Source organism: Plectropomus leopardus, chromosome 23 (genome assembly GCF_008729295.1).
Source record: "Plectropomus leopardus isolate mb chromosome 23, YSFRI_Pleo_2.0, whole genome shotgun sequence".
In the NCBI taxonomy this organism is placed as follows: Eukaryota; Metazoa; Chordata; class Actinopteri; order Perciformes; family Serranidae; genus Plectropomus; species Plectropomus leopardus.
The window spans coordinates 3,949,016-3,965,231 of NC_056485.1; the positions used below are offsets into that span (position 1 = coordinate 3,949,016).

Sequence of the window (16,216 nt, forward strand, 5' to 3'; positions counted from 1 at the left end):
ATGCTCTAAGCATCAAATATTGCCTAAATGGATTTGCCTTGGAGTTAGTTGAAAAAATGGTGCCTGCGTCTCAAAAAGACCCTAAAGGCCACCTTTGGCATCAATATTGCAAGTCCAGGGACATGACCAGGCATTGGTATATGACAACCTGGGAATGGGAATAGGCTAAAGTTATCAATGGAAGAGGTTTTTTCAGCGAGTTTTCCCTGAAGACAGAACTTCTCTCCATGGTGGTACAAACATGTTGCCTGTGAGAAGGCTGAGGAAGCAAAGTTCTCCTGAGTGCACTTAATGACATAGATTGTAAGATTGAATATTGTAACATGACTGACTACATCTATGCTCTGCAATACGTACGGCAATAAGCATCTTAGGCTGTTTGTCGAATACTTGGTATATACTGTAAATGTATGTATATGACACTACACTTCTGTTAGCAGCCCACCAATTACTAACCTGGATTTCAGCTGACAGACCAGATATGGTTAACCTCACATACATGTGATCAGGTGCAGTGGTTTATTGAGCAACAACACAGAGGGTGCACTTAAAACCGACTATTAAAAGGAGCCACACACACACACACACACACAAAAACAAAACATTCATATCACTCAAAAGGTTTGCAAAAATAAAAGGCCTCTAATAAATGTGCTTAACGCATTATTACAACTCAGAGATGTGTATTCAGGACATTGTCGTTCTCAGGTTACACCTGGTGTAGTTTCATTGTGACAGTCGTGTAGCAATACTCTTTTGCTTTCCTTTTATATTAATCTTGTATTTATCAAATGCTTTTAATTTTGACCATCTGCTTGAGTTCTAGGAAATGAATTACATGAACTGTCTAGGCCACATTCAGGCCTTAGATGTAGACATATGTCTTTTTTTAATCTTTCTACTTGAGGTTTGCTTAAGGAAGGGGTGTAAAAAAGCAGAAGTCCAACAGACTTAATTTGTCGATATTATCTGAGGCCAGTTTTAATAGCTTCAATAAAGTAAATTCTGCCCGCCCAAGGGTTCTTTGGATAAATATGCAGTTTGTTCAAATGAAAGAAAGTCTTTAAGTTTCTCAGTTCTGGTTAGTCAGAGTCAGGTTCTATAGTCAGTTTCCTTATTCGTGTTCTTTTTGAGCGTGAGAAGTCACTCCTCCGTTTTTAAGCGTCTTGAAGTCTGTTCTCACAGTGGTTGAGGTTGAGGTTGACGGGTTTGGTGCCATTATGTCTGCACAGACCAAATGTGTGATGAAATGTGCCACCTATTCAGGAGGTTTCATGCACCGTTTGTATGTACGCCAACAAAAAATAGTGCACAATTTAGTAAACAACCTACTTAATAATGATATGAAATTATTTGTGTGGAACCCAAATATTGGGAAGGTAGCTGTAAAATTAAAAATGTCACCTTCTGGCTAGCTGGAGCAAACGTTGGGCTTTTATAACTAAAGAGTACACTAAAATATGTTTTTGAAAATATTTGAGGTGAGAAAAAGGCAACGAAGTGCTAGAATCATCATTCATATTTGGTCAGTCCTGCCTAGTTTGACAGTTTGATCACAGTTCTTGAGAAGTGATAGACATAAGTGACAGCTGTGTTTGAGACTTTTCAGCTCAGATCTGTTTTTTACGTGATTCTTGCAAATGCCATTAGGAGCACTATGAGGAGGTAGAGGTGATGAGATGAGACAATTTTATTTAAAGATTATTGATCTTATGTACTGTCAGGATATAGTAACAGTTATAAATAATACACTTTTGTAAAGTTAACTAAGAAGGTAACCAACTGTAGCTTTAAGAGTCACTCTGATTTCATCTCAGCTGACTTAATCTATGGCTTGATAGCTAATATAACATTAAATTATAAGGGAAAAAAACATAGTTTAAAAAAAAAAGAATAGCATATTATATCATTTATTGGCTCAGAATCATTCGTCCAGGTGGACTTCCATGAAAAATGCATATACAAAGTGATAGAAAATACAAGTATAAAAATTCAAAACACATACAATATTAATGTATTATAGCTTTCTGTAGTTGAAAATCAATGTTTTGGCTCTTGGACACTTTAGAGGGCAGCCTTCTTGGCTATTACCTTTTCACCTCAGTCACCTGGAAAAGGAACTAGATTTAAATATAGAGCAGATCATTTGTTGGGTGTTGGAGATGTAATTGCTCTCTGGGTTCTACAGGTACATTAGACTTTGAACCAATTGATGTTGGTTTGTTGAACAGCATTTCAAACCCCCACCTGTTACAGCTTTCTGAATATGGAAGTGAGGCTGTGTCCAGCATTTTGTTACTTTATATAACCAACAATCTAACAAGAAGACATGGTCTAGAAGTGTTCATGATTTCCCCAATTGTACAGTTAATGCGTTCAGACAACACTTTGTACAAATTTGTTCCTACAAAGTGTTTATGTAGCTTATGAAATGTAACAAAAGTCAAATACAAAACAGGAATTAGTAAAATTACAATTAGCGGTTTGTCCTCAAATTGAACGGCAATATTTTTTCTTATATTTCACTAATGATTTAAGTGGGTAGCTTGAGTCAGTCATTCCTTGGAAAAAATGAAATCTCTCAACCTACTGTTGATTGAGAAGTTGAGCTGAGTAACACGTTATAGTTTTGACCAAGAGATGCTATCTACAGTGATAACCCTTATATACAATCCCCAAATTAGAGGCGACAGTTGTTGACATCCAGCCATGAAGTTTTTGGACGGCAGTGTCCCTTGAGTGGTGCATCAGAAGTCCTTTAGCCATTAGGCGCTCTGCTCCTGTTGTTCAAATCAGAACTTTGACTATTCAAAGGCAACATCCTCCAAACAGCGCCCATGTCTAGCGTGCTCCTGAAGGTATCCGTGGTAAAGTAGTATGCAATGGGATCTAGTACTGTGTTGAGACATGCCAAAATCAGACTGTAACTGTATGCAGCCCGCATTCGGCATGTTATATTTTCTTTATACCGAGAGAGGAAAACCAGGGTGGCATGATATGGGAGGAAGCTCAGTAGGAAAATGAGGATGCTGGTGGCAATCATCCTCTGGATCTTTCTGCTGTCCACCAGGTTGGTCTGGGCCACAGAGCTTTTTCGGACAGCACGGACCAAACCCCAGGAGCAGATCAGCATGATTAGTAGTGGGATACCAAACCCCACAAACAGAGTGGTGTAAGCTATCACGGGTGTTATGGAATAGATCGGCAAGCTATCAAAACACTGGCATTGCACCTTTTCTTGCTTGGAAAGGTAGATGGGCAGGCTTGCACCAAAGGTGAATATCCATATTCCGAGACAGACCAGAGGAGCTTTCTTTCTCCCTTCCTTGACACGAGTTGACATAGGGAAGGTAACAGCCATGCAACGGTCAAAGCATATGCAAGTGAGGAGGAAGATGCTCCCATACATGTTGGCCTTCAAGATCAAACCAACGATCTCACACAGCCGCTGAGGAAGGCCCTCATACCCCAGATGGTAGTAGATCCTCATGGGCAATGTGAGGATGAGCAGTACGTCTGCTAAGGCCAGGTTAGTCATGTAGACAATGGTATGTGATCTGGATTTGGTCTGACTAAAGAAAAAGACCAACGCTAAGACATTAAAAATCAGACCCACAATAAAGATGAAGCAGTACATGCACACGGGAATGATGTCGACTTGTGTGCTGTTGTGGCAATCAGTGGAGATGTTGTTGGACATAATGACCTAAGATACGGAAGAGAGAAAAAAATGGGTTAGAAAGTCTTTATGAGAGTAAGTATGTCCTCTCTAAGCAGCAAAGATACACAAGAGGGGGGTCAGGGTTGTGGCTCTGTAGTTGTGAACATATATGACACTTCTTCTGTTCTTCTGTCAAGAAGTCAGTGGTTTGACACCAAAGCATCAAGCCATGATCTAAAGAACTGTGGCATTGTGTGTAAGACTGTTTTATGTAGGGTAGCAGGTATACAGTAACTTAAATGTTACTTTTGAAGAACTTTGAACAAAATTTTGCAGAAAAATGACATTCTTTTTGGACCTTATCTCTCCTGGAACTTGAAATATAGTGCTGAATGCAATGAACAAGCATGACCAGGTCCTGCAGTGACAATCATTCTGCATTTCACAACACAGTCCCACAGAAATACGTGAAATTGACTTACGAGCTTAACAATGCATTATGTAGTGTTAGGCATGAACTTGGTTAAAATTAAGTGCTGGTAAAATAAAAACAATACCAATGCAAAGTCTAATATGACGGTTGCAGTTTTGTTGGGAAATGGTTGTGGTTTGATTAGGAAAATCACTTGGTCAAATCTAGAGAAAAAAAAGTTAAGGAGGTTGTGTTTATGGTTAAATAACTACAATGTAAGTTGATTTTACTTTTTAAAAAATCTAGGAAACCAATTGCTTTAAAAAATGTATGTAACTATAAGTCTTAATTTATGTTCCCTTTATATATAACTGTGAAGTTTACTTATAATTTAGTAATATTTACATATTTTTTAGGTTGTTGCAACTTAAATATGACAAGTTCAATTTAAACAATCTCTCTAAGTTTTAGCAACTGCAGTAAACTGAGTTTACTGTGCTATATTCTGCTGGTTAGAAACTAGTCAATTAATTAGTATTTTCTTAAATATGGTGAGGTGTATTATGCTCTGTTTATATGGGTCTTATCTTGGGATCAGAGGTTAAGGGATGGTTAGGCCTTGGGGTCTGATGTCTGGAGTATGGACACCTGGCTTAAATTACAGGGAATGTGTCCCCTTGGGGTTTTTGTGAGTGAACACAATAGGTGAAGGAATGTTTACTGATAGATGTGTAGATGCTTGTACCTATATAAGACACATGCATGAGCTGTAAGAGAGAGAGATTCACATTGGTCCTGAATCCTCTCCCAGGCAGACCATGGTGCCTGGTGGATGCTGAACTTGGTTGCATAAGAATCAATTTATTACAACAAAGTCAGTGTCAGCGGAGGTTTCTTCATCGTCTACCCATCATTGCTGCTTAAGAAACAACGACAATGGTAACAAAACTGAACTCAAAGATCTCCAGACTTCATCATTGGCAATATCTTCTTTTTTTGATCAAGTCAGACTAACTTAGTTTACTAAGGTTGCCAACACCTAGAAAGAACACATTCATTTCACTTATCAATTTTAAGTTGCACCAACTTCATAAAATCAGGTAAATACAGCTAAATTTGGAGTAAACGTAATCAGAAGTCGGTAAGGTCATATAACTATGTAGAATTTTGGTTTCACACAGGACACAAACAGCAGTCTCCTGTTTGTTTGACCCACCGCCACCCTTCCATCATACAGAGACTTTTCCTCTCTTCATACTTAATTCTTGTGTCCAACACCACAAAAGATCCTCACTGGACTGGCTTCATTGAGATGAATGAGGGGGGTGTTTTCACTGAGGGCTACCTTAGATGAGAACACCATCTAAGGTCCAAGGAAGGGGTGCCTGGTAGCTCAGGATAAAGTGGTGCTCCATATACAGAGACTGTGTCCTTGCTGCAGAGGCTGTGGGTTCAAATCTGGTCTCAGCCCTTTGCTGCATGCCCCCTCCCCTTTCAGACTCACACTGTCCTGTCAATTGAAGGAAGTAAAAGCCCCCCAAAAAATAATCTTTAAGGTGCAAGAAAGCATTTATCTCTGTCTTGAATTATCATTTTTAGCTGAATCACCTCACCCTTTTTGACTCACTTCCTACTCATCTGCAATGTTGCATCCTTGGCTTATGGGTACTGTATCAGGTTTGAAATCTGCCCGCTCTTCAAATTTCTGCCAACACCCAAAGTGTGTTGTAACACTTCCTTGCTTGTTTATCTTTTTCAGATTATGTTGGCTTCTTGTCCACACTTGTATGAGCAAAAATGATTTAAATCCCTGGATAATCAATGTTCCAAGTAATTAAAAGAATATTGTTAATAATTCTAATACAGAATAAGTATTATTATAAAATTAAGGCTATAGTCAGTTGAATTAGATTAACGAGTGTTTTTTATGACTCCTTAGTCACGTTTTAAACTCCCTGTGTGTGGGTCACCACTTTGATCTTTAAATCTGCATTTTCAAAAAAGTAAAAATTTTCATGTAGCAGCAGTAGAAACCAGTTGTGAACACAACATTGACATGACCTATCATCATCTTTAATGGCAAACAGTTGCTTCTTTGCACATTCAGCAGTTACAGAGTACCACTATAAATCGTGTTTATGCCCACCTGATGAGTGTAAGTCAAATATTCACTCTGTTTTAGCTCTGTTTTTGGTCTCCACCAACACCAAGAGAAATATTCACTGTACTGTGTGGTTTTTACTGAATACTTAGACCATTAATGATACAAGAAAGAAATATTAATGAATTCATATTAGCCACTATATAAAGTAGTGCAGTAAAATAATAAAGGCAATTTAAACATTTACCACTTTTTCAAAATATGTCCTAGACAAAATAAATGAATTAGAGTAAAATTTCAGCTGGACAGCTAAAACATGAGCTGACTCTCAGAGGGAGCCGCAAATTCAGGTGATAATTCTCTATGAGTTCATCAGTTTGAGCGGCTCCTTTCACAATAAACATTGTTTTCAATGCAATGTCATACACTGTTGTTGTAAAAATAACATTTTCAGCTCTGCACAGGCCTACTTCACTATGAGTTTATATGACTGACATCAAAGGTCTTCATTTACAGTATATGACAAGACATGGGTGTTTTCTCAGACTGACTGATGAAGTGAAACCTACATATTGGCTTTCTTGACATTTCATCACCATATGATATGATACTGTGTGGTATGAGAAATATCTTCACTCTTAAGACAGTTCCTCCCTAAAAAACCTGCTGGGGGCTTACCTGCTGCTGTAGCTGCTGTTATTCACCGCTCTGTTGAATACGGTATTCTCTTCCTACATCAACTCACTCACTCTTCATACAGCCCACAAAGATTATCACTGCCTGTGATCATCTGCTGCTGCATGTGAATCACAGAAGGCACCAAGGTGTCCGTCTGAACTACTCTCAGTGTTATTCATTTCTCCTTTACACTCTCTCTGCTAGCTTTTATTTTAAGACTATTTATTTCTGTTATGTGGTTTAACCCCTTGAAACCTGCAGCGACTTCTCCTTTCTTGTGCCGCATTCAGACGCATCTTTGAATACTGAGCAAATTGGTGCAACTTCTCTCAAAAACATGGGACAACAGGCAATGAGCAACTTCAAATGTTGCACAAATTTGCGAGAAATTAGCAGATTAGAAAATTATATATATAAAAAAGAGGGGGGAAAAGAGAAAAACAGTACAGTTTACCTGTTTGTATTTTATAAAGGCTAAAGGTTACACACACATTTAACCCTTTGAAACCCGCAGCAATATCACATTTAGCTGCTTTCAGATGCCTTCAGAAGTATTTAAAGCTTTAAATTCTAAGCCCATTAGTGCAATTTCTTTTAAAATATGGAAAACAGCAATGGGCAACTTGGCAATACATGTATCACAAGCTGCAAGAAATTAGTACATTTAGAAAATATTTTTTAAAAGCTAGGGGGAAAAAATGTTTAGGCACAAAAAAGAAAAATTCTAGGAAAAATGATGTGTCTAATTATCATAATTTACATATTTAAAATTATGTTACAAAATGGTCATGTTTAAAGCACTTTTCCTAGGTCATTGTTGTTTTTTTGTTTTGCTTTGTTTGGGGTTTTTTTCCGTTTTTGTTTTTTTTTTACTTTTTTTGGCTAATTTTTGGTCATTTCTTATTCCATCACTGCCTTCTTACAATGTTTTTGAAAGAAATCAAGCCAGTTTGCTGCAGTTTCAAAGGTCTTAAAGTTGTATGTGGGCTATATAAAAGTATAGGCCTCATACGTTTTGTTGTTTATAAAAAATAAACAACTCAACAAATAAAGCATGATTTAAGGACAAATTTTAATTTATTTTTCTTTTCAACCTCATTTTAAAAAAAGACTAAAATATCTACCTTGTACCTTGTAAATATTATATATGCAATACAACATATATCAATATTAATTTAAGAAATGTCCCTAACATCATCTGGATCATGTGGAAGAATCACTGTAATTTTCATATGTACTGATACTTACAATCAAACATCCAATACGTTCAATCCAAAACATAGAATATAGTGTATTTTTTAAATGTGGTCTTATTTAACATCCAGAAAACTACATTCACCATGCATTTAAGAGGAACAAGATTTTTTTTTTCTCAGTGCTGCAGTTCCTGGCAGAAAGCAGAACTCGCATGTGTGACTTGCACTGATCCCCTCTGCAACAAAAATGAACTTCTCCATGGCCTCATTTACAGAAAATGTAACTCTGTTTCACAAAACTTTTAGTTTTTAATTTGAGTAGTTTAATTTGCATATCTCTTTGTTTGTTAATCTATTACAGGTTTTATGTGAAACAAATTTTGAAAAAAAAGAATAAAAATGAAAAAAAGTTTGATGAATCTGTTTCAATTAGGTTTCTAGATTTTTGGTTTGTATTTATCTATCACTAACAGTTCCTCCGCGCTCACATCTCCGAGCATTCATCTCCACAACTTTGATTGTCACGCAATAACGTAACAGAACACTCGCAAATGAGTCATTTCCCACAGAACTAAGTGCTTTTTTCCTGTTTAACAGATTAAAAGATATGAAACTAAAAGTGCTGATATAGGCCATATAGAAAATATAGAGCAAGCTCAAAATGCAACTTTACCTATGTGATGATCAAAAGAGATGAAGATCCAGAGGAAGACAAAGAGAGAATGCGTGTCTGTCACTTAAGCATACTGACATACTCATGTCTCTCTCACTCGATGTGGGAGATTCAGCACAGGAAGTTAACCAATCTCAAGGTCTCTCTCTCTCTCTCTGTTTGTCTTCATGTAGGTCGACTATTCTCTGTAGACCTGTTTTGGGGAAAAGCTACAACTTTTACATTCTAGCTTCAGATATTTTTCCACATTGTTTATCTTTTGGTTTGTTTATCTTTTTTCTTATAAACTGTTTGTCCCAGATTGCCTCTCCCAATCAAATGTCCAAAAATGTCCAAGACCATCTCAAGACCGGAAGAATACAAACAAGTTGGTCAAACAACAAGTGTACACATCCTCATTCCTAATGTCAGGGGTGCCCCCAGAGATTTTTCATATGGGGTGGCCAGATGGGGCCAAAGAAAGTCTTGGGCTGGCTTATCCAAGCCCAAAATCATAACTGAATATTTCAAACTTGTCAAACACATCCACCCAGTCAATGTTTTTGGCATACCGTTGTGACACCCTAAGCCACTTTCTACATCCACCTGGAATGAAGCAAGGTGGCCCCAGCTAGCAATTTTTGGTTCTAAAAACGTTCTGAGAGAGGTATAATGCAACCACTGCAATGTTTTAGTAATCTTTTCAGCAGCAAGTGTTCTTTCTGTTTTTTTAGTTCCTAAAATGTTACTTTTAAAGTCCAGGTAGCATTCTCTATAAACATTAAAAAAAAAAAAAACATTTTTGCTAACAATCACATTACATTTTCTTAAAAAATGTTCTGTAATCTTCATCCTTAATGTTGATTTGAAAATGTTCTTCCTTTGTTCACATATAACATTGTGGGAATGTTTTATAAAAGAGCATTCGTTGATCTGTCACCTCTCAACATCGACAAAACATCTTCCGAATGTTGCAATAACAGTGTGCCCATAGTTCACTTGGTGGAGCGCAGAGGCTGTGTCCTTGCTGCAGTAGTTTGGGGTTCAACTCCACCTTGTGGGCCTTGCATGTCATTTCTTCTCTCCCCCCTGCTCACCTCAGCTGTCCAATTATAATAATAAATGCAAAAAGAAAAAATAAATAAATACCTTTCAGTATTTTCAGCCCCCTTTTGTCCCCCCTTGGGATGCGCCACTGCAGGATGTTAAAATAATAATATTAACTGTGAGAGAATAAAGGAACTAAAGACACAAGTAAAACATCATGATTTCTATAAAAACAAACAAATTTGCATTAAGGACTGTACTTTATCTACAAGAGTAAGAGGTTGCCTATGGTGTGACATTATTTTTTTTTGTTTTGTTTTTATATCATCACCCTCCTAAAATCTACAAATATATTTCTCTGCACTCCCTCTGAGTGACTGAATGAAAATGCATCCATAAATAAACAGTATTTTACAGTCGCTGGCTGAGACAAATGGTGTGATTTTGGATATTTTTAAAGAAAACATGTTTTTAAGACCCACTTGCAGGTTTAGGGGTTCTGAGAGAATATTAAATAATTACAAAACACAACCATTTAAAGTTAAACGTCCCTCCCTGAAGCACATAAAAACATAACTCCCTCCCCAGTGCTTCAAAAATTATTTGAGGAGTCTCTCTTGTTTTGCACCACCTCATAAATAACAAACAGTCCCTAATTTGGGTTATATACTGCCAGATTTTTACATAATTTAGGATTCACGGAGTCCAAATCTTAAAGTGCCCCAAACTAACACAGCTGTGATTCAATGAATCATTAGGAACAGATCACAGTCGACAGGAAACAAGAGTTCATCAAAAAACTGCAGCATAATTTGATGCATATTCTCAAAACACAGGTCTAATGTGACTGTTTAACACAATATATTACCTGAAGCTGAGGAGAAATCCCAAATCCCCGGGTTGGTTTCTGTTGGCCATGCATGGATGTATAGTATTGATTTATTGCCTGATTTAAAAGCCTGTTCAGGCAATGTTTTAATAGAGAGAGCCCTCTGGCGGTTTATACATGAACAACATTTCAAACCGTAATGAATAAAGATGTAAATTTTACTGTAATAAAACATCATAAATTTACATATATATCATTCTATATAAAAATCAGTAAGTCATTTCCTAAAATATGGTATAAACGTTATTATAACTTTTATTGGATACGAAAGTGCGGACCTCGTGGCGCAACGGTAGCGCGTCTGACTCCAGATCAGAAGGTTGCGTGTTCAAATCACGTCGGGGTCATTCCTTTTCGTCATTTTTGTAATGGAAACTGTGTGACTTGCTTAGTAGCTTGAAGAAATTTCGGACTGCATATTTTTAGTAGTGGAGTACGTACACATAGTATAAGGAAAAATTAGGTAGGCTATGCATTGTAAAAATGTTCATATGATGATAAAAAAAACAAGTAACATAGTTTTATTTTGGGAAATAGAAAGTATAGAAATGAGAAAGATGAGTTTGCATTATTTAATTTAATTATTTGATAATATGCATTATTTAATTAACATGCTGTTTGTGGTTTGTTGTTTAGGCTTATTTTCATTATTAACATGTGATTATCACTTTTGTTTTGTCTGCATCTATGGTGTGAATATTTATATATTTAAGATTATATAAGATTAAGATTATTTGACCAAAAACACAATGACATAACCAAATCAAATCACAAGTATTTTATTTAAGGTATGTTTTATTATTTTGGGGTTTAGGGAGGTCTCATTTTACCTTCACACTTACCTTACCTTCACAATATTTAAGCCCCAGGGAAGGAGGTTTTTGTGGATGGGGCATTTAACTTTAAATGGTTATATTTTGTATTTATTTTAAATACTCTAAAAAACTACCAAACCCACAAGAGGGTTTTAAAGGCTTTTTTTTTTTTTTTTTTTTTTTTTAAATCGTCAAAAGCACACAATTTATCATAGCCAGAAATTGTGAAATATGGTTATTTTTGATAGAGGGAAGGTAATGCAGTGGAGGGTCACAAAAAACGAGGACACCCTGCTGCCACCCCCCTAACTCTGATAAATGAAGTACAGTCCCTAAAAAGTATCTCCGCCAGCTTATCTTCAGAGATCTCTTAAAAAACATTTTAAACATACAAATTTACAGATACAAACACAGCATACATCAGTTTTTCCTCACAGACTACAATCAGTGTAATCTGAGAATAATGAAACACATAATAGACAGACAGTGTAATATATATAATCCCAGTCATTCCTCTTGAAGAAAAACACATTTCAACCATAATGTCATTACTTCTTGGTGCAGCAGATTATGATCACGGTGATGATGAAGATGATGGCGACGACTGAGTCGATGACGATGGTGATTCCTGTCATTTCTTCTTCAAAAAGTCATGGTGTTTTGTGCTTCAATTTACTGTTGAGAGAAGGCAGAGAAACAGGGGTTAGTTTACAACTTGAAAATTCTTAAATGGTTTAAGTTTGCAAGTTTGCAGGTTCAACCCACAACAAAATGTTCTTATAACCAAAAATTGCCAGCTGGCACGCAACTCAAAAACTGAAACACTGCATCAGGGTTTAGTTGTGATAGTGTACACATCAAACAGTACTGAACATTTTGCACGGCGAGACAGGAATAGACGCAAATTTGTGCCAGGCAACACGTAAGACACAATTACATGGTATTGTTGTTTTCAACTTGACCAAGAACTTGGCTGTGTCACAAAAGCCTAACCAGCTAGAAATTTGAGGTTCTAAAAATGTTCTGAGAATGGTACAACAACATCCCCTGAATGTTTAACTAAGGTTTTCAGTGGCAAGTTTTCTTTATGTTCCCAGAATGTTCTTCTTAAAGTTCAGGCAACATTCTCTATAAACATCAAAAAATGTTAATTTTGTTGTTGAAATAACCCATTACATTACATTTTCATCTTAAACAAAAAGCACTGTAATCTCAGTCCTCAATAACATTTTCTGAATGTTGCTTTGAAGCATTCTTCCTTTTTTTCTCATTTCTCATAACATTGTGGAAACATTTTATAAAAGAACATGATCTGTCACCCTTCAACTTTACCAAAACATCGTCAGAATGCTGCAGTTACAGCGTTATATCTTACATCAGCATTTAACCTTACAGGAACATTATTTGAAATGGTAAACATCCTTAAAACAATCTCTGAACATTATAGATTAAAACGTTTCCTTTGAAACATGATTTCAACCTGTAGGTAACATTAGCCAATGTTGTGGGAATGTTCCCTGCTAGCTGGGTAGCAGCACTGAGATCTAGTTGAGATCCTCCCGGTCTCACCTCTTTGCCGCCGCAGGTGCCACAGATACATCCAAACAGCCCGTTGACCATCTGGATGAGACACAAGGCGAGCTCAAAGCAGGCCGCCACCAGCAGGGTGGAGAACAGGCCCACGTTGAATTCAACCACATTCTGGGGAAGTATACACCAACTCCACAACTCCTTGTCAGACAAGTAACTCCCATTACTGCAAAGCAAGAAAAACGGTCAAAAATAAACAGGAGAACACCACAGCGATCGCATAAAATGTGTCACATCTGCACAGAAAGACTGCCCGTACGTGTTAGCGAAGGGCGTCCCCCATTTTTGATTGAGGGTGTCTGGATCTTTGTAGAGGCATGTTGGCCCGTTAGCAAGACCCAGGGCAGCAACGCTCAGACTGTAGATGGCCCCCACTACACCGGCTGCTGCAAAACCGATGGACAGGAACATCTGCATGGAGAACACACAGTGGAGCTAATGTTATTAAAAAAAACAGATATACTTTGTCTTATATCTTTTTCCTTTTCCTTGTATTTTTTAACTGCAAATTTGGCTTTTTTTAATTGTTTTTTTATTGATTTTGTCATATATGACATGCTTTTATGCAACGCCTTGACTCTATATTATATAAGGCTATATTTTATCATTTTTTTATTATAATCTGGGCAATTTTTTACCTAAAGTGTAACAGTCATAATTAGGTGGGGTGGGATATGAGGATAATAATGTTTGTAAAATTTTATGAATTTATGTTTTTTACTTTATTTAATCAAATTATGTCATTAATTCATTTGTTCCAACTACCTGCATAGGAACATAGCAGCTTTGCTAAAAACTAGTACAATGCATTTTGTTTTATATAAGGTCAATGTTTTATTGTAGATTGTCCCAGTCTAAATTACATTGCATTACATTACAATAGCCACTTTTACACAATAATTGCAATTATAATAAACTCAGCTATGATATAATGTGATATAATACGTTACAAAAAGTGTAAAAGTGTGGGACATACAGTAGAAGCAGAACATCGCTGCCTACCACAGGGCCTTTTTTCATTCCAGCACTGGAGTCTGACTCGTTCTAGCACTGTATTGATTTACATTTATATGCAATTTTGTGTCTGAAAAGTTTAAGAGTAAGAATATTTTGCTTTCACAGTATTTCAGAAACACCTAGGAGATAATATATCAATATGATGGAGATAATAAGAGGCTGGAGACAAACGGCAACACTAGAAATACTGCCCACACTTACCCCACAGCGGTTGGCACAGCAGTTCTTAGCACTGGTCAGATGAATGTGGATGGCAGGAATGAGGACCTGAAAAAAGATTTAAGAAAGAAACAACAAAGACATATTTAATGTAGCAGAAAAACGGAAACGGGGTCAAAGAAACATTAATTAAGTGAGACCGTGAAGCCCAATGGGGTTAGATTCTAAAATTAAGTGAAAGCAATGTTTTCTAAGCAAATACTGGTCTACAGATCTGAATAAAGATCAAATAAAGCATAAGACAAGGGCACAAGTCTAAATTGGACGAGCGCAAAATAAACTTAACTGACTTTAAAGAGGTACCATTATTACCATTATTAGTATTATTTTCATAACATTATATAACCAGCCAGATGTATATTTAAAAAAGAATGGGCAAAATCAAACATGCAGAGGCTGAGATATCTGCACTCTTAGTTCCTTAGTATGGGTCATCATCCAAAAAAAAATCCTACAATTCCCATAATGCAACATGTCTTTCAAACTCCATGTCTTACAGTAGTTTGTCCCCCCCCTTTATGTAACAGGTTTAATGTCCAAGCTGAGATAGCCCTGATGATTTCACTGCGACGTCATCAGTTTTTTTCTCAGATTCAGATTCGGCAGGCTGAGTCACACCCGGCATGATGAGTAAAATGCTCCTAAAGCTTTGAAAAATGACTTTTTTATCACATCTCATCACTCACAAATGTTTTTTAATAACCTTTCTTTTATTTTTTAAGCAAGTATTTACTTCAACTTGACCAAACTTTAACCATTGAAAACAATAAATTGAATGTTCATCTTCTCACCATGATTCCTCCTCCAATCAGGCCCGACATATATTTGACTTCCTCCGTGATTCGATCCTCTCCTTTCCGGTCTTCCGCTGCATACGTTGTATCAAAGTCAGGGAAGAAGAGCATGATGTTGCAGATGATGGACACCAAAGCCAGGATGTAGAGCGGGATGGCAATGAATTTAGAACAGGCTCCGGTACACATGATGGCTGCAGATGGAGGTCGCTCAAAAAGGCAAAAATAACTAAAATCCCAGCTGCTGCTCCAAACAAAAAAAAATCTCTTCAAATAGGTGCTGTCAGTCAAGTCTTCTCCTGTGAAAAAGAAAATGTGATGATTGTTAGCTAGTACCCGTGAAGCTCAGCTTCCCGCATCTAATGTCGCAGAAGACAAATGGAAAAAGTGTTTAAATATATATTTGGAGGGTGGAGGGTAAAAAGGTGGAGCTACAGGAGATAAGCCCCATTATCATCCCCCTTTATGACACAAGCTTTATGCCTTGGGTGTGTGTATTTGTGTGTGTTTGAGCGCATGTTTCCATTCCAAGTCATAAAAGCCAGTCGTTAGAGGCACAACAGCACGACCACTCTCTTTAAGGATAGAAAATAACAGAATAGACTGGGGTAACATAAAAATGTTTTTGGCTAATGTTAAAAACACATAAAGCTACAGTAGGTAACTTTCTTTGCACCACGACAGACTTTTATTTTATAATTGTAGCTATATTCTGACAGCAGCACATGAGGCAAAGACGTCAATCACTGCGGTCGAACTGTTTTAACAGACAGCGCTGATTAAACTTGTATCAAGATTCTGTGACTGCGTTGCCTTTTTCTTGCTGTAAATTTTTCAGAAAAATATTTTGTGTACTGTTTAGGTGTAAAATGAGAAAGTCTGCTCCAGCTGGTGGGGAGTGCTTTGTGATTTCAGCATGGGGTTGCAAACTTGCTCATTTTACAGCTCAACAGTCAGTTGCAGATCTTTCTATAGGTGGTAAAGGCAGCCACCTAGGACGTAAGTGTGGCACTATAAACAGTACACTAAAATACATTTCTGAAAACATTTGAGGAGAGAAATATCCCCCACTGACTGTTAAGCTGTAAAATGAGGAAGTTTGTGACCTTATGTTGAAATCACAAACCAGCGGTAGGAACAAATTT

General features: G+C 37.0%; 2 protein-coding genes and 1 non-coding gene across 3 annotated transcripts; 1 reads left to right on the forward strand and 2 right to left on the reverse strand.

The window, feature by feature from the left end:
• Positions 1-1,894: 1,894 nt before the first annotated feature.
• On the reverse strand, positions 1,895-8,822 carry LOC121962376 (lysophosphatidic acid receptor 6). The gene is made up of 2 exons (XM_042512637.1): positions 8,722-8,822; positions 1,895-3,706 (listed from the first exon to the last, which is right to left on the reverse strand). The coding sequence occupies exon 2, from the start codon at positions 3,698-3,700 to the stop codon at positions 2,759-2,761; it is 942 nt and encodes a 313-aa protein (XP_042368571.1). The 5' UTR covers positions 3,701-3,706; positions 8,722-8,822; the 3' UTR covers positions 1,895-2,758.
• Positions 8,823-10,911: 2,089 nt separating this feature from the next.
• trnaw-cca lies at positions 10,912-10,983 on the forward strand. The gene has a single exon. It is a non-coding gene; the product is annotated as a tRNA-Trp (tRNA).
• A 451-nt stretch (positions 10,984-11,434) lies between these two features.
• Positions 11,435-15,738, reverse strand: tm4sf21b (transmembrane 4 L six family member 21b). Its single transcript, XM_042512535.1, has 5 exons — positions 15,069-15,738; positions 14,260-14,325; positions 13,301-13,452; positions 13,021-13,207; positions 11,435-12,126 (listed from the first exon to the last, which is right to left on the reverse strand). Exons 1-5 carry the CDS (start codon positions 15,258-15,260, stop codon positions 12,124-12,126), a joined length of 600 nt encoding a protein of 199 aa, XP_042368469.1. The 5' UTR covers positions 15,261-15,738; the 3' UTR covers positions 11,435-12,123.
• Between the last annotated feature and the right edge of the window lie 478 nt (positions 15,739-16,216).